The sequence below is a fragment of the Cornus florida genome, unplaced genomic scaffold (genome assembly GCF_030987335.1).
Source record: "Cornus florida cultivar Cherokee Brave unplaced genomic scaffold, ASM3098733v1 CherokeeBrave_3.0.0_Hap2_Chr08, whole genome shotgun sequence".
NCBI lineage: Eukaryota > Viridiplantae > Streptophyta > Magnoliopsida > Cornales > Cornaceae > Cornus > Cornus florida.
Window position 1 is genome coordinate 64,171,246 of NW_026775578.1, and position 23,458 is coordinate 64,194,703.

The 23,458-nt window shown below is 30.0% G+C and overlaps 1 protein-coding gene across 1 annotated transcript; it reads left to right on the top strand.

Moving 5' to 3' along the window:
* The first annotated feature begins 10,718 nt into the window (after positions 1 to 10,718).
* Positions 10,719 to 13,086, top strand: LOC132271900 (uncharacterized). Its single transcript, XM_059773406.1, has one exon. The coding sequence runs from the start codon at positions 10,930 to 10,932 to the stop codon at positions 12,901 to 12,903; it is 1,974 nt and encodes a 657-aa protein (XP_059629389.1). The 5' UTR covers positions 10,719 to 10,929; the 3' UTR covers positions 12,904 to 13,086.
* The last annotated feature ends 10,372 nt before the right edge of the window (positions 13,087 to 23,458 follow it).

Genomic DNA, 23,458 nt, shown 5'->3' on the forward strand with positions numbered 1-23,458 from the left:
GTAATCACACCTCTTTCTACGGATAGGTGTTTAACATTTTGACTGAAATCATAATTGGGTTGGGTTGATACATGATACAGATACTACTTAGATGGTAGTGTTTTAATTGTTATCAGTGAGATTGTGAAACATTTTCCTCACAACTTGAGTGTTTTTTTATTTTTAGAGTTAGCATCAGGCCTTAACATTTAGCAAAAACAAAGTTTAAGAAACATGCCTCCTCAGTTATCAGATAATAAACTCTTACTTTTTAAAAAAATTTAATTGACATTTTGTTGGTTACGTTTATTTATTTATGTTTTAGATACTGATTTTTTGTTTTTCTTTTTGTTTCTACATAGATATATATAATATTGTTATGGTGTGATGCTCGAACAATTTATTAATGGAAATTAAAAACTTGGAAGTTTAATTTTCAATTTTAACACTTTTAAAACTTTTAATTTCCTCTTTTGTCCTAATAATATAAGTTGCTTTTCTGAAAGAAGAGAGTTGATTGAAATGGGTGGAGTAGGAAAAAAAAAAAAAAAATAGGTTTGTTTTTTTTGCCTAACTAATTGAATTATATAAATTCCCTTACTATTTTAATAGTGATGTTGGTTTTAAAATAATCAATTATGATAGAAAGTCTATTTTCAGACTATCTTAATCCTAAGAATTAGACATGTGTAGAAAATGAATAAATCCAACTATTTGTTACTTTAACTTCTAGTTAAAAATATTTTAATAAAATTTATAAAATAAGTTATTATCATCGTAATTATAGCAAAATCTTTACAATTTAAAGTTTAATCCCACTTTATTGCATTCAACCCTAAGTCACATAAAGCAGGAACGGGAGCGAGAGTAAATTCGAAAGAGGTAGAATTAAGTCATAAATATTGAGAATTTAAACGAGAGCGAGAGCGCGCTTGAAACATAAAAACTCTAAACATAAAAACGATACATATTCCAAAAAAATTGTGTAACTTGAATTCAACCGAAAACAAAAAAATCTGCAAGTGTCTCTTTGAAATATCTGGGTCCATCCTCGGCCCATGTATACAAATCCTATTAAAGGGTCCACTCCAAGTTGGGTAACTTATATTGGATTTGACTCTAGGGAGTGTCTTCATTCAAAGTCCAATTAGTAATTAGTACCACTTACATTGTCAAGGACCCAACCTATGATTTATTCAACTGATGGATCACTGTCCTACCCTACAAACTATGCTCTAATCTCTACTACCAGGATTTGCCATGCATTGAATGCCTACATTATGAAGTCACACAGCCTTAGTTCAACCCTAAAAGTGGGATCCACATGGGGCCCACTTTTTAATCAATTAAATTATAACACTTTTTTAATTAATTAATTGATACAATACATACAATAATTATTTTACACTAACTTTTTTTCTTGTAAAGTATAATTAGACACAAGGCCCACCATTTCTTATTTTGTCAGACCCCACTTCATGCAGTGTGAATTCTAGCGTAAGGGTCACAAGTGTGGAATTCCCATACCAAATCATTTCTATTGCCACAGCGTTCGGCCAATATCTAAGTATGGATGCGATGGGATGCTCTAAGTCTAATTCTCTATAATGATAAGAGTCAACAATTGAATTAATTTTATGATGATTAGAAGTTGATATCATCGTGACTTCATAAATATTAATAAAATAATAATAATATCGGAACTCATTTACATAAATATTATTCGGATTCCAAATAATTAAAAACTAGAAATAGATATATATATTTATACTATTATTAAATATGCAAAGTGTTTCACTATTTTACTATTTCAGTATTTATTTATTTATATCAAAAAATATTTATTAATTGATATAAAAATAGTTTTTGTACCGGCTCGGCCCAATTATGATTATCATTACCAAAAAAAGGACACATGTCATCATCTTATTCATCCAAGAAGCCTATAAATAGAGGCATGGAGGAATGAGGAAGGGGTACAAAAATTGAGAATTCTATAAATCCAGAATTTCAGAATAAAATACAGAAACTCTGCCAAAGAGTTTTAGTATTTATTCATTTATATAAAAAATATTTATTAATTGAGTTGAATTTCAGAATAAAATACAAAAATTCTGTCAAGAGTTTTCAGTATTTATTTATTTATATAAAAAAATATTTATTAATTGATATAAAAAAAGTTTTTATCTATATTATTATTAGATGTGTATAGAGTTTCACTATTTATTTATATAAAAAAATATTTATTAAATGATATGATAAGAGTTTTTACTAAAAAAAAAAAAATCTATAAAACAGTGAAATCTACATAATAAAATTTAAATTAACCTATTTATCTATTTATTATAGACAAGATTTATTAATAGAAAAAATATTTATTAATTGATATATAAAATAAAATAATTTTTTTAAAACTCTACCACAAATTAGCTTTTATTATGAGTATCTTAATAAAATTAAAACTAATTAGACAAGTATATATTTAAAGAAAATAAAATAATTTCAATAAAACTCTATTACAAATTACCTATTTTATTATCAATAAAACTCTATCAATAAAGATATATTTAAAGAGTTTATATAAAACACTAACACAAATTACCAATTATCAATTTATCATGAGTTTTTTGAAAAAAAGAGACCTAATTAGACAAGTATTATTAATATAAAAAATTATTTATTAACTGATACAAAAGGAGGTTTTTAAAACACAAATTACCTATTTATCTATTTATTTTAAGTTTTTTTTACCAAAAGTAAATCTAATTAGACAAGAAAATCTAATTAGACAAGATTTATTAATATAAAAAATATTTATTAATTGATATATAAAATAAAATAATTTTTATAAAACTCTACCACAAATTAACTTTTATTAGGAGTATCTTAATAAAATTAAAACTAATTAGACAAGTATATATTTAAAGAAAATAAAATAATTTCAATAAAACTCTATTACAAATTACCTATTTTATTATCAATAAAACTCTTTAACAAAGATATATTTAAAGAGTTTGTATAAAACTCTAACACAAATTACTAATTTATCAATTTATCATAAGTTTTTTAATAAAAGGAAACCTAATTAGACAAGTATTATTAATATAAAAAATTATTTATTAACTGATACAAAAGGAGGTTTTTAAATTATTAAAATAAAAAATATTTATTAATTGATATAAAAAGAGTTTTTAAAAGAGTTTATATTAAACTCTAACACCAATTACCTATTATTTATTTCTTACAAGTTTTTTAATGAAAAAAAATCTAATTTACCTAATAAAGCCAATTACATTCTATATAAAACTCTTATTTTTAGTTTTTTTTTTTTTTTTTTATGGATAATTATAGTTTTTATAAAAATCTAAAAATCACCTAATAAAATCAATCATATTCTACATAAAACTCTTATTTTTAGTTATTTTTTATGGATAATTATCACAATATAACTGGCCCGGCCCAGTTATGATTATGTTATTATCAGAAAAGGACACACGTCATTATCCTATTCATCCAAGAAACCTATAAATAAAGGCATGGAGGAAGGAGGAAGGGGTGCAGAAATTGAGAATTCTAGAAATCTAGAATTGCAGAGTAAAATACAGAAGTTCTGCGAAAGAGTTTCAGTATTTATTTATTTATTTATTTATATTAAAAAATATTTATTAATTGATATAAAAAGAGTTGAATTCCAGAGTAAAATACAGAAGCTCTGTAAAAAAAGTTTTTATCTATACTATTATTAGATGTGTAAAGAGTTTCAGTATTTATTTATTTGTGTAAAAAAATATTTATTAAATAATATGATAAAATACTAAAATTTACATAATAAAATTTAAATTAACCTATTTATCTATTTATTATTATCAATTTTTTAATAAAATAAATATAATTAGACAAAATTATTAATATAAAAAATATTTATTAATTGATATATAAAAAAGAAAATAATTTTTATATAACTCTACTATGAGTTTCTAAATAAAATTAAATCTAATTAGACAAGTATATATTTAAAGAAAATAAAATAATTTCTATAAAACTCTATTACAAATTACCTATTTTATTTTCCATAAAACTCTATCAACGGAGTTTCTATAAAACTCTAACACAAATTACCTATTTATCTATTTATTATGAATTTTTTTAATAAAAAGAAACCTAATTAAACAAGTATTATTAATATAAAAAATTATTTATTAACTGATACAAAAAGAGGTTTTAAAAGAGTTTTTAAAAAACTCTAACACAAATTACCTATTTATCTATTTATTATTAGTTTTTTAATGAAACTAAATGTAATTAGACAATAATTATTAAAATAAAAAATATTTATTAATTGATATAAAAAGAGTTTATATTAAGCTCTAATACAAATTACCTATTTATTTATTATAAGTTTTTTAATTAAAGAAAATCTAAGTAGACTAGAATTATTAATATAAAAAATAAAATAATTTTTCTAAAATTCTACCACAAATTACCTTTTATTATGAGTTTTTTTTTTTTTTTTAATAAAAGCTAATCTAATTATATAGGAATTATTAAAATATAAAAATATTTATTAATTCATGTAAAAAGAGTTTAAAAATATTTTCTATAATACTCTAACACGTATTACAAATTATAATTTTTTAATAAAAGAAAATCTAATTTTCTGAATAAAATACAGAAGTTCTACCAAAGTGTTTCAGTATTTATTTAATTATATAAAACTATTTATTAATTAATATAAAAAAAGATTTTATCTATACTACTATTAAATGTGCAAAGAGTTTCAGTATTTAAGTATCTATTTATAAAAAAATATATTTATTAATTGATATGAAAAGTATTTTTTTTTAAAAAAAAAAAAAAAAAACTCTATCCAACTTCAAAATCTATCTAATAAAATTTAAATTAACCTACTTATCTATTTATTATTATGAATTTCTTAATAAAAGAAAATTGAATTAGACAAGAAATATTAATATAAAAAATACTTATTAATTGATATATAAAATAAAATAATTTTTCTAAAACTCTACAACAAATTAACTTTTATTATGACTTTCTTAATAAAATTAAATTTAATTAGACAAGGATATATTTAAAGAAAATAAAACATTAAATGTGCAAAGAGTTTCAGTATTTCAGTATTTATTTATTTATTCAAAAAATATTTATTGATTGATATAAAAAGAGTTTTTATAAAAAAAAATAAATAAAAGAAAAAAAAACTCTAAAATCTACCAAATAAAATTCAAATTAACCTATTTATCTATTTATTATTATGAATTTTTTAATAAAACTAAATCTAAAGTTTCAGTATTTATTTAAAAAATATTTATTAAATGTGAAAAGAGTTTTAGTATTTCAGTATTTATTTATTTATATGAAAAAATATTCATTAATTGATATGAAAAGAGTTGTTGTAGAAAAAAAAACTTCTATAAAACTCTAAAATCTACCTAATAAAATTTAAATTAATCTATTTATTATTATGAATTTTTTAATAATAGAAAATCTAATTTTCTGAATAAAATACAGAAGTTGTGCCAAGTTGTTCAAGTATTTATTTATTTATATAAAAAAATATTTATTAATTGATATAAAAAATGTTTTTATCTATAGTATTATTACATGTGCAAAGAGTTTCAGTATTTAACTGTCTATTTTTATATAAATAAAATATTTATTAACTGATATGCAAAGAGTTTTTATAACAAAAAAAAAAATTGTCAATCAAACTCTAAAATCTATCTATTAAAATTTAAGTTAATCTATTTATCTATTTATTATTATAAATTTTTTAATAAAAGAAAATATAATTAGACTAGAATTATTAATATAAAAAATATTTATTAATTGATATATAAAATAAAATAATTTTTTTAAAACTCTGCCACAAATTAACTTTTAGTGTGAGTTTTTTAATAAAATTAAATCTAATTAAACAAGGATATATTTAAAGAAAATAAAATAATTTTTATAAAACTCTATCACAAATCACAAATTTTATTTTCAATAAAACTCTATCACAGGAGACAAAGATATAATATTTGAAGAGTTTCTATAAAATTTGAACTCAAATTTTCTATTTATATATTTATTAAGTGTTTTTTTTTTTTTTTAATAAAAGGAGATCTAATTAGACAAGTATTATTAATATAAATAATTATTTATTAATTGATCTAAAAAGAGTTTTTAAAAGAGTTTCTATAAAACTATATTACAAATTACTTATTTATCTATTTATTATGAGTTTTTTTAATAAAAGAAAATCTCATTAGACAAGCATTATTAAGATAAAAAAATATTTATTAATTAATATAAAAAGAGGTTTGAAAAGAGTTTTTATAAAACTCTAACACAAATTACCTATTTATCTATTTATTATGAGTTTTTTAATAAAAAGAAATCTAATTAGACAAGAATTATTAATATAAAAAAATATTTATTAATTGATATAAAAAGTGTTTTTTAAAGAATTTCTATTAAACTGTAACACAAATTACCTATTTATTTATTTATTATAAATAGATTTTCAGAAAATATAATAATTTCTATAAAACTCTACCACAAATTATCTATTTTATTTTCTTTAAAACTCTATCATATATAACTTGTTTTTATCTATTTATTGTGAGTTTTTTGATGAAGGAAATCTAATTAGACAACGATATATTTAAAGAAAATAAAATATTTTTTAAAAAGAGTTTATATATAATTCTAATAAAAATTTACTATTTATGTAATTATGAATTTTTTAATAAAATATAATATAACTAAACAAGAATTATTAATATAAAAAATATTTAGTAATTGGTATAAAAAATAAAATAATTTTTCTAAAACTCAACCACAAATTATCTTTTATTATGAGTTGTTTAATTAAAAAAAAAAAATCTAATTAGACAAGGATATATATATTTAAAGAAAATAAATAATTTATATAAAATTCTACCACAAATTACTTATTTTATTTGCAATGAAACTCTATCACATTAGATAAGGATATATTTAAATAATTTTTATAAAACTCTAACAAAAATTACCAAAACTTTGCCACAAATTAAGTATTTTATTTTCTTTAAAACTCTATCACATTAGACAAGGATATATTTAAAGAAAATATATGATAATATAATAATACATATAAATAAAATATAAATGTTAAAAGAATTTGAACATTTCAGTATTTATTTTTTAATATAAAAAATATTTATTAATTAATACAAAAAGAGAACTCTATGACATATAAGTATATAACCCTTGTATTTATCTATTTTTTTATGAGTTTTTTAATTAAAAAAAATCTAATTTTATAAAGATATATCTAAATAAAATAAAATAATTTCTATAAAATTCTACCACAAATTACATATTTAAAGAAAATAAAATATAACCTAGGGTCTTCTAAAAACCACAAACTCCATATAATAAATTTTTATATCAATTTCAATCTGATGTGTAATTAGTATAATGGAATTTCTATTTTAAAATTTAATTAAAATTTAATATAATTGAATTTCTATTGTAAATTAAAAATTATACTAAATTTCAAATTATCTAATAAAATTCAAATTACAAATTAGCTAATAAAATTCAAATTATCTAAAAAAATTTGTTACTTTGCAAAACTCAAATATTTCACTATTAAAATAAAAAATTATTATTTAATAAAAAATAAAATATACATATTTCAGTATTAATATAAAAATATAAAAGAATTTATTAATTTATGAAACTTAAACTCTATCACCAATTTCAAAATATTTCAGTATTTATTTATTAATATAAAATAAATTTTTATTAATTAATAAAAATAAAAATTTTATAAGTTACAAAATATTCACCACGTGCCTCGTACGTATTTTTTCCTAATATATATAAAAGCACATTAAGAGAGATGGAGATATATAAATAAAACATGGTTGTTGCATCTACTGTAGCGATGTGATTCGTTTTTGTAAGTACATCAACAAATGATTAAAAACATTTTAATTAGCCAAGTCAAAGGCGGCCAGTGAGTTTAGAGTATTATTTTATTTCAAAATTGATCTGTTCTTTTTTGGCTGAGTTGGGGTTTAGCCGACTATAGAATTTTCCTTCTTAACAATTTTAACGGCTACAAAGGAATGTAATAGCTGTCCTTAATCACTCGCAAAAGACAAGTGGCACAAAATCTGAGTGCCACTTGTTACAAAACTAATGTGGCAAACACAGTCACACACACAGAGTGTGTGTTGAGTGAGGGAGAGGGAGTTTGCAACCAAAGAAGAAAGACAAATAGGTTGATGGAAGAAGCAATACTAAGTGCCAGGTCAAAGAAAAAGGTGTGCATGACCAAATGCGGAAGAAGCTACATGACACCCCTACAACAACAAATGCAAAATTGCACATTAATCACACTAAAATGCAAAATTACCTCATTAATAATGTCTCTCTAACCCTCTTGGACTCATTATTTACACAAAATGATTTGTCCTCGTACCAATTTCATTATTTTTCGGATTGATTTTAAGTTCCGTTTGGATACACATGAGAGAAAATAAAGAAAACGATAGTATTAATTATGTGAAAAGAAAAAAGAAATAAAAGGAAAACAATAATCTCTATTCATGTTTGAATATATATGAGAGAAAAATAATAATAATAATAATAATATTATTGTTTGGATATAAGAGACGGAGAGAAAATAAAAGAAATTATAACAATCAAATTACTATCATACCCTTTTAAATAGATGAGACATAATCGGAATAATAATTTCCTCCTTTTAATTGTTGAGGATAGTTTTGAAATTATGGAACTACCACTTAAACACCATCTTTTCTCTTTTTTTTTTTTTTTTTTTTTTGAATGGATGGGATACGAGGATAAGAAGGGATAGTTATCTTTCTCTATCTCTTTATATTCTTTCTTTTCTTTCATTTTAAACAACCCAAACATAATTTACACTATTCTTTCTTTTTTTTATCTCACTATCCTCCAAATCTCTTAATTCAAACGTACACTTATTGAGAAAAGAAAATAAAAAAAAAGAAAAAGAAAAGAAAGAAACATCCTCCCAATTCAGAGAATGCCAAATATTAGTGATGTGAGTAAAAACGTGGGTCTCATCATATTCCATCACCCTTCTAATGTCGTGGGATCTACTCTCCCACTCACACACACCTCATTTGAATTATGTTTCAAAGCAAGAACACGTCAAGAAAAAGTCTCAACCACTAGAAGGAAATGATTTCATTGAAGACCAAGTTCAAAAACCAAATCATACGGTCAAATTAAACCTATTATCACGAATGTAGTGGTTTATTACCCAAACCAAATTGTAAGTTACACTTCTTCGAGTATGAATGGCAAGACTTATCAGTCCTTGGACAAGGGTCCTCTCCTTTATTTATTTCCCCATGCTATGATTCAGAATGCAACATTTCAACTTTTACATCAATTTTTTCAACAGAGATGATGTTAATTGAAGAAAGATGAGCTGATGCGGTACATTCTGAACCATAGGATCAAACATCAAGAAAAATCGGAGAAAAAAACTAAGGGTTTGTTTGGTTAGCATCAATTAATTAGAAAGGAAAAGAAACGGAAAATTTTTAAATTGTTTTGTAATTTGGTCAGCTTGACAAAGAAAGTTTTGAAGAAAGTGACATTCCCACAATTGGTTGATTTTCTTCAAAATATTTCCTCTATAAAACACGCGAAAATTTTAATTTCCCGTGAAAGTTTATCATTATATATTAATTTTCAATAATACCCTTATCAATTACGGAGTATTTCTCTTCCTTCTTTTTCAAACTCAAAAAAGGAGGAACTTCTTTTTTATAAATTAGGACTCTTAATTATATTACAACTTTCTAACTCTTTAAATTAGGACTCCTAATTAAGTTACAATCTTCTGACTCTTTAAATTAAGACTCCTAATTAAGTTACAATCTTCTGACTCTTTAAATTAAGACTCCTAATTAAGTTATAATTTTGTAACTCTTTAAATTGGGACTCTATATATATGCACGCACATATACTTTTGCCTGTTGCATGATGTATGTTACTTGGTACTAAATTCATAAGGATAGTTTTATCATATAAATCATTTTCTTTTCAGTTTCTTGCTAACCAAATTAATGAAACAACATTTTTTCACAAAAGTTTTACAAAAAAAATCATACTAACCAAATGCATAATAGAAACATAATTTTCTTTTCCTTTCACTTCCCACCGTCAATTTCTGACTAACCAAGCAAATCCTAATGGAGAAGATCCAAATCCGCCTCTTTTCTACCGAATAACCGAGAGAGAGAGAGAGACTCGGTCAAAACTCGAAAAAGAAGTTGCCCAAAGAAAGCTCCAAAGCATCTTCTTTCGGCAAGCATCGATGATGCCGGCCACTACAAAGTCTCTTTTTGTCCTCCACTTCCAGTTGTTGCTTTCTTTTCACCCCCACTATGCTTCCCAAAGTCGAAAACCTAACATATGACACAACAAACACTTCTAACACATTCTCAAAAAAAGAGCAACTACACAACTGATCCAATGTAATCCATCCCATGATTAAAAATTGAATCAACACATAATCACACACACAAAAATAAATCATGACTCAGTACCTACCTATTCTACGGCTCAGATCTACAAGTCTATCAGCTAGATGGTACTGAGCATCCACTGTTCTACATTTTCAATGATATAAATAAAGCAAATGTCACTTTTGTTAAGAAGGAAGACAAGGTCACCTAAGTAATCTAATCTGACCCGTTCAATACAATCAAATAGAATGACCCATCCAACCAACTGTCCAAAGACACTTCAAAAAGACTGGCACACTTTTCTTAACCAATAAGCTAACCCCCTATTAAATCATCAAAATTAATTGAAAGAAAGAAAGCAACAAGAGAGATATAGAAGAGGAAAATATATCAAGAATAGTTGGTTGAGAGGAAGAGACCAGAAAAAAATATGCAGTCACCTCGCTTGAGAGAGGTCACACTAGTATGCCTTGACGGCTGCTGCCACGGACCTTTCCTCAACTTCCCTGAGCCCCAAAACACCATTTCCAAGTCCAGCAGCACCTCTGCTACCTGTCGGCGCTACTTTGTGGCGGCGACCACTTCGTCCTTCTTCCCGAGCACCAAATTCACCAACCATGAGTCTCTCCCTTCCCTGCAAGAATCGTTTGCTCAGTTCAAGAAAGCGTATCCACAATATTCCAATACGAAAAGGGCAGACAAAATCCGTGCCAAAGAATACTACCATCTATCCCTTTCGAATCACGTCTGCCTTGATTATATTGGCATCGGTCTCTTCTCCCACGCGCAGCTTCACACTCAGTCGTCATCAACGGTCCCAGTTGCCTCCTCTTCTTTGCCGACACCTCCACAGCCTCAATATTCGGATTTTCCATTTTTCAGCATCTCCTACAAGTTGGTAAATCTAAAGTTGGAGCTGCTTCATGGTGGCCAAGGATCAGAATTGGAATCTGCAATCAAGAAAAGGATCATGGATTTTCTTAACATCTCTGAGAATGATTACTCCATGGTTTTTACTGCGAACAGATCATCAGCTTTTAAACTTTTAGCAGAATCTTACCCCTTCCAATCTAGCCGGAAGCTTCTGACAGTTTATGACTATCAGAGCGAGGCAGTGGAAGCCATGGTCGATACATCAGAGAAAAGAGGAGCCCGAATCATGTCGGCTGAGTTCAAATGGCCAAGACTAAGGGTTCACTCAGCAAAATTGAAGAACATGATCGTGAGCAAGAGGAAGAAAAAGAAGAAGAGAGGACTATTAGTCTTCCCACTTCAGTCTAGGATGACTGGAGCCAGTTATTCTTATCAATGGATGAGTGTAGCCCAAGAAAATGGGTGGCATGTCTTGCTTGATGCTTGTGCATTGGGACCAAAGGACATGGACAGTTTCGGCCTCTCTCTCTTTCGCCCGGACTTCCTCATTTGTTCCTTCTACAAGGTTTTTGGTGAAACCCCAACTGGATTTGCTTGCCTCTTTGTCAAAAAATCAACTGTTCCGGTCTTGGAAGCATCTACAAGCACAGGAATAGTAAGTCTTCTCCCTGCAAATAAGCTCTTTCAGTCACCTGAATATTCTTCGGGCACTGACACAGAACTCGAACAAACATCAAATTATGGGACACAAGAAGATTTAGTGAAAGCAAGCTCTTTCACTGGTCCTATATCTGCTGCAAGGATGCGTTCTGGAAGATCTCATCGAGGAGAGAACTCTGAGATGAGCAAAACAGAAGTCACAGCAAAAAAAAAGGAATCTAAAACTTCAGAAACTGTGGAATCAGAAGAAAACACTGATTTAGTTCAACATGAGAGCACCGAAATCAGTGGGAATAGGAGTGACTCGAGTGAGGTGATTGAATGCAGCGGCTTGGATCATGTCGATTCATTGGGACTGACACTGATCAGTAGCAGAGCAAGATGCTTGATCAATTGGTTAGTGAACGCTTTGATGAAGCTCCAGCATCCTAACACAGAGGATAAGGTTCCCCTGGTCAGAATCTATGGACCAAAGATAAAATTTAACCGTGGATCAGCATTGGCGTTCAATGTGTATGATTGGAAAGGAGAAAAGGTTGAACCTGTTCTTGTACAGAAGCTTGCTGATCGAAGCAATATTTCTCTAAGCTATGGGCACTTACACCAAATTTGGTTCTCAGATAAGTATGAAGAAGAGAAAGACAGAGTCATAGAGAGAAGAAAAACTGAAGAATGTAACATAGCGGGGAACAAGAGGAAAAGCAAAGCTGGTCAGGGTATAAGAGTGGTTACTGCTGCACTCGGCTTCCTTACTGATTTTGAGGACACCTACCGGCTTTGGTCTTTTGTTGCTCAGTTCCTAGATGCAGACTTTGTGGAGAAGGAGAGATGGAGATACACAGCTCTGAACCAGAAGACTGTCGAAGTATAAACATAATGTATTCAATTATTCATTAAGATTATGAAGTTCCAACACAAATACTGTGCATTCAGCTCAGAATTGTACATTTGCTAGTGCATTTGCTAGTGTGTATGATCAAACAAATAGAAAGATACACTCATTTGTTCTTCCAGGCGACGGTGTCCAAAACAAAACATGCAATCATTTCACATACACCATTGTTCACTATGCTTTTGACATCTACTTCTAGTCCATGCAATTTAGCAGGAAAATAAATCTAATACTGAGAAAATTTTCACCTATAATGTGACTGCAGTGTCATCTGTCACTTGCATCATTACCACCATGATTAACTACAGGTTCTTTTGTTTTGATTTTCTTTCTAATTAAATATTAAGGTGAACTATTACGTACGAAATCACAATTTGTACCCCACGACGGGAGTATGCACTAATATTTCTTAATATCTTAGAAATCCTTGCTCCTGAATAAGTTACCTCGTAAAATGGAACACATTATCCAAAAAAGATTTTGTTCAGCAATTAATAAGTGAGAAATAGTAGAAGAGATTCATAACAACTATTTACTGTGAAAAAAAAAAAGAGAGATATATCATTTCTATTTCTCAATGGAAGAGAACCATGTACATAAGGTGCACCCTTAGATTGTAGAAACATGATTCCAACCAAAAGCTCTCACCCAAGGAACATGTGAGGAAATTCTTAGCAAGTGTGCACATTATTAGTAATCGTAACAAAATAATTTTCTTTATAACAAGACTATCTATCAAGATATTCAGATTAAGTTTTAGCTTCTTTCCTTCTAAGTCTTTTCTTTCAGAAACTATTAAAGAACCTGTTTGAAAGAAGACAAGAATATCCACAACAAGAATCAACCTTATTATCGTCGACTTCTTGATCTCCTGAACATAAAAAAAAATTTGTTACGACAAACGCAACAAACCCAAGCTAAAACCAAGAATCACGACAAAAAATAAACAAGCCACACAAAGAACACAACAGAATTACACGTGGTTGGGCAAAGTCTACGTCCACGGTGGAGATCCGGCGAAAGTCTTCACTATGCGAAAAAAAGGAGATTACAAGTTTCAGCCCCCCACTTTCTTTCTCTGCGATTTTCAGTATCTCAAAATCTCTCCGCACTCCAAACCCAAAACGTTCTTATATATCGGGCTACAAGAGAGTACTAATTAGGGTCCACGATCCACAAGAAAAAAAGGGGTCAAAAGACCCACGCAAAGCTCACCAAATTTGGGCCACAACATCACAATATTTAGAAATGAAGACGTTCAAATCAAGATAATGATGCCAGATTGTACTAAAAAGTGTAGAGTGTTATCATCCAAAACAGTACTTTAAGAAATTGACCACCATGAAAGGTTGCAATTTTATCCTTCTCTTTCAATATAGTAGCAAGCTGGCCACTTAATTCCCAACCACAATCGTTTACAAGAACTAAAACGCCAGGTCTCCCGCACATAGAGGTAGACAAACCTTCATAATGACAGAATTAAAAAACAAATAAAATTATCAAGGCCTAGCCGTAGTGATATCTCTTCCTCGTCACATATGGAAGGTGGAAATTTCAAGCAACTATTGGAGATCGTGTGTGTGTGTGTGTGTTGGGTGTGTTCATTTCTTAGCTACCATAAGCGGGGGAAAAAAAAAAGGAATTAGTGATTTACATTTATCTAAAAATTCTATGCTTATATATATGTGTGTGTGTGTGTGTTTTGTGTGTATGTAATTCGGTATTATGTTTATTCAGCTTTCCAAGGAAAAAAAAAAAGTAGTCAGTGGGACCTACATCCAATCGCCTTTAATGATGATTTCAGAAATATCTTCAATCAAATGGGGGCAGAACAGGTAAGCAACTCTCATTTTTAACTGAGAAAAGCATGGAGATAGTTACATTGATTAACTAAACATGCAAAAAGATATCACATAGTCGTGATATCATAACATTTTCTTCTGCCAAGAATGGATCAAGAATAATATCATAATCTTCTCCAGCGTGAATATTGATGTATACATTTTGAATCTTCCTTCTGGCAAAGAAGCTCAAGACCTTTACTGCATTAGAAGTTAAATGCCACTTGCCACATGAAAAGGGAGATGAGGCGAGAAAGGAACAAGCTACTCATAAATAGTAGCATTTGCACAAGGAAGGTATTATCTTAATGACAAGAAAGGAAGGGCAATAAATTTTCCAGAATGACAGACCTGGGTCAAAGGCATCAATGTGAATGCTAGAGCAATTACAACAATAAGCCCATCGAGAAACACTTACAAAATAATTAAAATAAACACTATTAACATTCATTATTGTTAGTTCCTTATGTCACCTAGACGCAGTGTGTACCAGAAATTCTTATTTCTGTAGTTCCAATCTGTCTGGAGCCTGTAGTTTAAGCATGGTTATTCAATTTCCTATTTAAAAAATTCTACCACAAACTAAAATTTTCCTTTTTTGATAAGCAAAACACACACACCAGCACCTCAACTCGGACTTGAGCCTTACACCTACCCCTTTGGTGGAGGCAGGAAATACCACTCAAGCTAGCAATTGGCAGTGCCCTACCATAAATCTTCAAAATTTCTATTGTACAAATTAAAAATTGGACACAATGAATCCAAAGAAAGATAAAATTGTGGCATTGGTTTATATATTCGTATAACACACAACTTTAGTATCATTAAATCCTCTTAAGTATACTTTACTACTCTCTGTTAAATTGCAGAAGGAACCATATCAACAGATATGTCGATAGATGGATTGTTGAAGAGAACAATGAGGAGATTAATCCTTAAGCAATTGCAATATTCAGGGCAAAAAAGAAGAAAAAACAACACAAAATGATAAATTTGAAATGTCAAATACAAGATCTGCATGAATTGTCCTCATATTTCTATTCTCTAGAGGAGAGAGACAAAGCTTGAAAGTTGTGCAATGCTCCTCACAATTGAAGCAATCCATTTTTTAGTTGTAAGCTTACAGTTTGCACTCTTTCAAATTGGTTAAAAAAGGATATTTAATGCTAATTTATTTTTTAAAAGTTTGTTAGAAGTACCACTAGGTCCACTACCAATTGAAAAACATGCAGCTGACATTACGACAATGAGATAACATTAGTCATTCCCCAGTGTGTCCCTTGTCAATTGAGCTACTGGGAAGGGTGGACTAGAAACCTAACATTTAGTTTACACAAAATGGCTGCTTCTGAGAATTGAACCTTGACAGCCCGAGCATTTTACGAGTGCACAAGCAATGGCCACAAGAGATATCAAAGGTCAAATCAGATTATCGAGTTTTGCAATCATGGAATTTGGGCCTTTCAGGTATTTCATTAGTGTGGATGTTGCCACATCCATGTGTTAATATTCCAGATAAAGCATATGCTTGATTTTAGCTAAAACTAGTGCATTTAAAGTTTTGATGCGCTTTCCAGATCCTATGCCATCTCAGAGGTTCGTTCATGAGTTCCTTAGTAGGCAATCATATGTCCAGATCTCTCCTGGCAGAGATCATTGCCACTAAACATGGTGTGTTATATTCAGATCATTCAGATGTTGTAAGCTGTAGTATAGGACATTGTACAGCAGGATTCTCTGTCATCATACCCAGCTCTTGGATATGCTGCGCAAGATGATGATTGAACTGGCTCAGATAATGAATGAAAGTTTAATGGCTACTATATTTTTTGCCGGGAATTAGTACCATGAAGCCATGACTTATATAATTATATTCCATTTGAACTGATTTTCCTTTGCTTCTTCTTGAGGATTCTTCACTTTAAAACATAAAATAAAAGGGTATAGTAGGGTATGGTAACACTTTTATCAACCAACTTAAATCTTCACTAGAAGTACAGGAAGGGTGCATCATCAAATTACTTTATGGAAGATGGATGAACATGATTTTGCCATTATAGTTGAGGACAAGCAAACAAAAATAATGCCAGCATACCTAGTATTTAATTTTACTATCAACTTCCAGTTCCGGAGGTCTTTCAGATATCACCCCTGCCATTAACAGATCTTAACAAATCTCAGTGTAAGAGGATAGACAATAACTCCACTTTTCCTTCTTCTAACTCAGCATAGAGTTTACATATTGTATTGTATACTAATATTTCATTTGTTCCCTACTCCTTAGTGTCAAAATCACTGCTGTTATAGGGAAAAAAATAAAAAAATAAAAACTAGTAGGTTTGTGAAACACATAGCCAAGTTACAGGATCCTGCCTTTGGGTGCCCAATGGATGTCTCACTTGTCAATTCTGAGTTAATTCATGTACCAATATTAAATGAACTTAGCTTCCACATGCATCTGAAAGAAAAGACCATTAAAGGTGTTAGTCCCACCTTTGCAGGGTGCTGGAGGGAAAACTAGAAAGAGACCTGACATTTGACATTGTTTTCCATAAAGTGGCTTCTCTCATTATCCATGCATCTCATGCTTGTGAGCCCAAGTTTTTACCATTAAATGAAGCAATGCACCACTTCAACATGCATCTCAAATCTAAATTGAATTATAATCATGTGCTGAAACTGAGAGAGAAGAAGGCTAAGTTTAATATCAAAAGTTACACCAACACAAATCCGTAAACCGTACTAAATGTACTCATCTTCCTCATGTAACTCAAGTCCACAATTGAACTAAACTTGTCTTTACACACACAAGCTGAGAGAAATAAGTTCAATTGAGTGCCAACAAACTTAATGATATGTCCGATATCTCTTTCCCGTATTATTTGCTCTTCAATATGTGCCATATCCACAGTAGAATTACATGAAAAGTCAACAACTACAGTCACAAATCTATCTTATAAGGTAATATAAATATCTTCAAGTTTAGAAAGCACCAAAAGGTCTAAAACTATATAACACAAGTTGTTACATTGAATTCAACCAGATAGAGGCTCTTCAGTTCTTCCACTAAGTTACAAGAATGGCGGGGCAAATTTCCTACAAGATGAATTGATTAGAAAGATTACCCAATATATGATATCCTCATTATAAGAGTAGTCAGTATCTCCAGCTATGAATCACTTGAACTAGAGGCTTTATACCTTTCTCTTTCATCGATCTTATAACCCTTGTTAGATAATTCCATCTGATGGGAGAGACTGGAACCCAAAGCTCTGATAAAGAGTTGCACAAGGTCCTTAGTCTAGACCTAGAGGGGGGTGAATAGGTCTTGTAGAATTAACTACTGAAATTAACTACTTTGTAAATTTAAACTAAATTAACAGAATTATGATCTTAGATCATAGTATAGAATAAAAATCCATCAATCCATAGCAATTATAAGCACATAAAAATAAAGGAATGAACACTAGATATTTATGTTGAAACCCTAAAGGGAAAAAACATAGAACCTCATCTGGGCAAACCAAAATTCAGTATGTGAGAAACAGAGAGAAACCTAGGTTAATAGACTCCACCCCAAGAACTCCCTAGTTACCTCCTTACAAAGATAACGCCAAACTTTTCCTAAAAAGTCTTGAGGTTGTTTCTCTGCTCGTCAATAGCATTTGCCCCTAACGAATCTGCTTCTCTAGTGATTTCAGTCTCAGCCACTGGTCATCCAAGCTTCAATCACTAATGATGGATTAAATGGTTGAGTTGAACTATCAAATTGAGTACGCAGTAGCAGTTGTCAACACAAGAATTCACACTCATCAATACTATAATGATGAATGCAGAAAGAAAAATAAAGATGCACTTTAAAGCTCCCAAATAATGTTCTCCCTATATGTATTCTCTATGTATATTATTCCACCCTAGTGTCATATATATATATACATATATATATATATAGATATAGATATATATAGATAGATAGATAGGCAACATAAAAGTATAAAGAGAATAGTTTAAAACCAACTTGAAAAAAATATATATATATATTTCTGACCAGCTCGATTGATTGAAATTATCGTTGATCGGTCGATGATACTCCAAAAGCCCTCATCGAGCCGTCCATCGATCAATCTACTTTAGTTCAATACTTAGAAGAAAAAAAAATTCAATAGAAAGTTTCCAAAAACTCTTTTGATGCATGGTTTGAAAGATTTAGGGAATCAAAACAAATTGAAATCAAGTAAAAAAAATAAAAACCCTAATTATGCACTCTAATTTGGTGAGTGAATTAATGTGTTGAATTACCTTTTTACCATTGTAGACAAAAATTAAATGTAGCATGGATTTCCTTCTTCGAACTTGGGAGGTAACTCAAGTAAGAAATAACATTGACTAACACTTGAAAACTTCTAACCTAAGCTAGAAATTATAACAAAAGTTACAACCAACCTGAGTCTTATTGACCTAACACCATATTTCATTAGTAACATATATGTTGGACAGAAGCAAATAAATCCCCTTGTGCTGTGACTTGAGCTCATTTAGGTGGTCTATATATCTTGAGAGAGTTCCACTTTTCCATTCACGTCCTGATCGCTAAGAAGACCAAGAGCACATCAGATTGCATAGGCATACTCTTGATGATCTCTTGTGCTTTGCCCAAAAGGTTAGCCTTTCACAGAATACTAACCATGCATCCATAATGTTCTAACCGTGGAGAACAATACTAGTGTTGACCTATCATCTTTTGTCAACCAAACCCAAAATACAAGAAGTTGTCAAAATGCAAGAAATGTCACCTCATTTGACTTCCAGTTGTTCAAAATGTTTTGACTGCCTCATATCCATGTAAATGTCCTTGCATTGCTAGATAACCCAGCAAGGCATTCAAAGCAAAGACATACCCATTGAATATTCCATAAAAGGTCTCCGTGCCACCTCTGCTAACCATGTTTTGCATACATATCAATCATGGTCATTGCCCATTACAATATGAATATCCCATTTGATGCCCCAACGATCAATATACTCATGGAACCATCTCCCATAATGAAGAGCCCGAAGACTTGAACAAGCCAATAACACAGTAGTAGGCATCACCTGGTTAATTTATGTCTGAAATTTTGCATGGCATTAAACGATTCCAGCAACTCCTTTGGGTATTTCCACTACACAAATTCACTTATTATACAATTCATCGAAATGTCTCTATGGAGATCATCAAATAGTTGTTTTACATCACATAAGCATTCACGCTTGACGTACATATATAATAAAGCATTGCTGAACACCAAATCCACTTCAGAAACACGCTTAAAAATCAATTGGTGAATACCCTTCCCCATATTCAAATTTCTAGTCACCACAAGCTACAAGCATGCCAGCAAAAATAGTTCCACTTGCTCTATATCCATGTTCAAAACAGAACCTTCCTCATCAAATAATCCACATCTCTCATACGCTTGCCATCAAACGTTCTATTAGCACGACTGCATTCACCACAAACTCCATATAAATGGAGTGAGTTATTAACATAGAGATTGCTCAAGTGGTACCACCTCTGCCTTTCAAACGGAAGGTTCGAGTCCCCAATGGGACGGCAATGGATGTGTGTGACTAATTTACCTATCACAACGAAATAAAAATTAAAAATAAAAAACATAAAGATTGCTCTAGAAGTGCATCTTAACGAACACCCCATGGCACTCTTTACCCCACCAATTCGCATACACTTTGCGCAATATTTCAAAACCACTGGAAAATTATATATAAAACCCATCTGGTATTATTCGGTCTACAAAACAAAAGTGCCACATATGGAGCATTTCTACCAGAAAAGACATAACTAATGGTATTAAAGGGTAATGCACTTGAGCGTGAATTGATTCAAACTTTTACAGGCATAATCTACAAATTCAACAGATTTCTACATGGACTTTAGCTTTCTACTAAAACAGTCACAAATGCCACCGAATGTGCATGATTAGGTAGGCATGGTTGATTTTCTTGAATGTGTGTGTGTGTGTGTTTTTTATTTATTTATAGGAAAACGCAAGCAGTAAGAATTATATTCAATTGAAATTGGCAAGAGGAATATCCCAAACAAAAAGAAGAAAACAACCCAACAGAGGAATCAATCCAACACAGAACCAAACATTAAAACAGCCTAATATAAGCAAGCGTGCAAATGTACATGTATATATAAAACATAAAAATTCCACAGATATTAATCGATTTATTACAATAAAACGAAGTAAGAAGGGCAACGAATCAGAGATTTACCCAAATAAGAGCGCTGATTGCAACTCTGTTATCTCTAACTTTAAGCCCTACACAAGTATCGGAATGTCTCACTTATTTTTTTCCCCCTTTGGTGGTGGTTTTGAACTTTTGAGCTCTCCTGTTTATTTATTTATTATATCCGTATTTATTTATTTATTTTTACTAATAGCATGGTTTATACTGTTCCTTTTATCTTTTATTAACTGATTTATTTTTAGACAATACTTAAGTCCTCAACTCCTCACTAGTAAGGATTTACAACATACTCATGTGCATCAATAATAAATTGACATGTGATTTTTAATTATCAAATTAAAGATAGTGGGTTCGTATTCACTTATCAAATCAGAGATAGTGATTTGATTATCATCTATGATTTGATAATTAAAATAATAATTGTTCATTTATTTTTGATTCACATAACGAAGATATCAAATATTATCTTTTTTTTTTTTTTTTTTTTTTTTTTTTTTTTAGCTTATCTTTTTCTTTTTCTTTTTTAAACTTTTGAGCCTTCCTGTGAATAATAGAGTACTAGAGTTTGTTTGCTTTTTATTTTCAGGAAATGAAATTTTATAAGTGTACTTGATAAAAAAGGAAATTCAACTAGGAAATCAAAAGGGAAAAAGAAAAAAAAAAAACTTTGCAAAATAATATGTTAATTAAGTAGTACAAAAAAGATAAATACGACAAATATTATAACTAAAATATTAATTGATAATATTTATTTGCATTATTTTAAAGTAATGCATAATAGCTTTATATTGAATGCTAGGTACCTCTTCTCTATATTATATTGATTTAACTAACATCAATTTAGCGATTCCCTTCAATAAAAATAGGGAGAAAATCACATAACCTCCAGTACTATCATTTTCGTTCAAAAAAAACTCATAAAAATTAAACACCCCCCGAACTATAAACCATCATCACATTGCCCCATTTTCCGTTCAAATCCGTTAACCTACCGTTTGGGTTAGAGCACGTGAGCAACACTTGCTTATTAAAAAAATATATATTCCCTAAAATACCCCCCCACACGTCCCCTTTCCTTTTTCCTCTATGTTTATATATATATATATAAGCGTGTATACTGTCTGTATATATATAATCATGTGTGCAAAAGATCCATCTTTGAGAGTTGGAGATTTTTCCTATTTAATATAGTTCCTTATACTTATTGTAGTTGACTGATTGATGCATTGCTGGGACATTATGATATGAAAACAGGTTCAAATGAGCCTACCGTGCAATTAAGGCATTGATTTGAAGTTTGTGCGTATCTTCCCTAGAAACCCTCACGAGACTACAACTCGTCCACTTAGGATAACCTAGGGGTTTAAAGGCTTGTTGCATAAGCTAAATGCAACTGTGATTCCCATGAAAGCGGTTTTTTATTTCTGTATTGCTAAGGAACTAGCAATATGTAAGTTTGGGGGTGTGATGAACGCTAAATATTGCATATTCGAGCCCCTAAATATATGTATGTTAAGACCTAAAGTGATACTCCTATCCAGTTTTAAACTGATTTATGTTTATTTCGTGTTTATAGGTACTTTCCCAAAGAACAAGTTAAAACCATGATCATTCGATGAAAAGACTGATATTGAAGCATCTAAAGCAAGCTTGGAGTAAAAATGTTGAGAATTCTGGACCTACTTCAGTATTTTGGGCATAACTTTTCACTCAAAACTCCAAATTGAGCAAACTCAGCAACTCTGGAAAGAAGATTCGAAGCCTGATGTTTTTATCTCTAATAGCCATCTCCAAATTCGCACTCTAAATGGGTCAAAATCGCTTGGGCTCGAGCCTTATTCTTGAAAGCTCGAGCCCTGTACCAAAAGCTTGAGCTTTAAGTACCAAAAGCTTGAACCTTAACCCAAAAATCAAAGATCGAACACCATGGCAGGGGATCGAGCACTATTAAAAGGAAAAACCCAAAAATAAGTGTTGATGGAAAAGACGCTTCGAAAAATATTGGAAGAACTTTGGCTAAATATAGAAGTAGGGATCGAGCACCATTCCCGAAAGCTCGAGCCCTGTACAAAAAGCTTGAGCCTTTTACCCAAAGCTCGAGCTTTACTGTTAAGTAAGAATTTTCAAGTTGCGGGATTTGTTCTAATTCAATCATAATTCATCCCAGATGGCCCAGATTACCCCAGAAGACCTAAAAGCCCATTCAACCATTATTAGAAGTTAATTCTTCTATAAAAAGAGGCAGAAGGCCATCATATCGGCTCTCTCATATCTCTCTCTCATTGCGGCTTTTAGGGTTTTAAAGAAGAAGATCCAAAAGGAGTTTTGGCGGTCCATGGCGATGAAGACCAACAATATAGATGATATATTGCGTCATCATGAGTAGCTAATTCCTCTCTTAGGGCATTGATGTAGCCCGAATCCGAATACTATGGTTTGAT

Coding starts and splice junctions, on each gene's coding strand:
- LOC132271900 (XM_059773406.1), top strand. CDS start 10,930: ATGCAGTCACCTCGCTTGAGAGAGGTCACACTAGTATGCCTTGACGGC.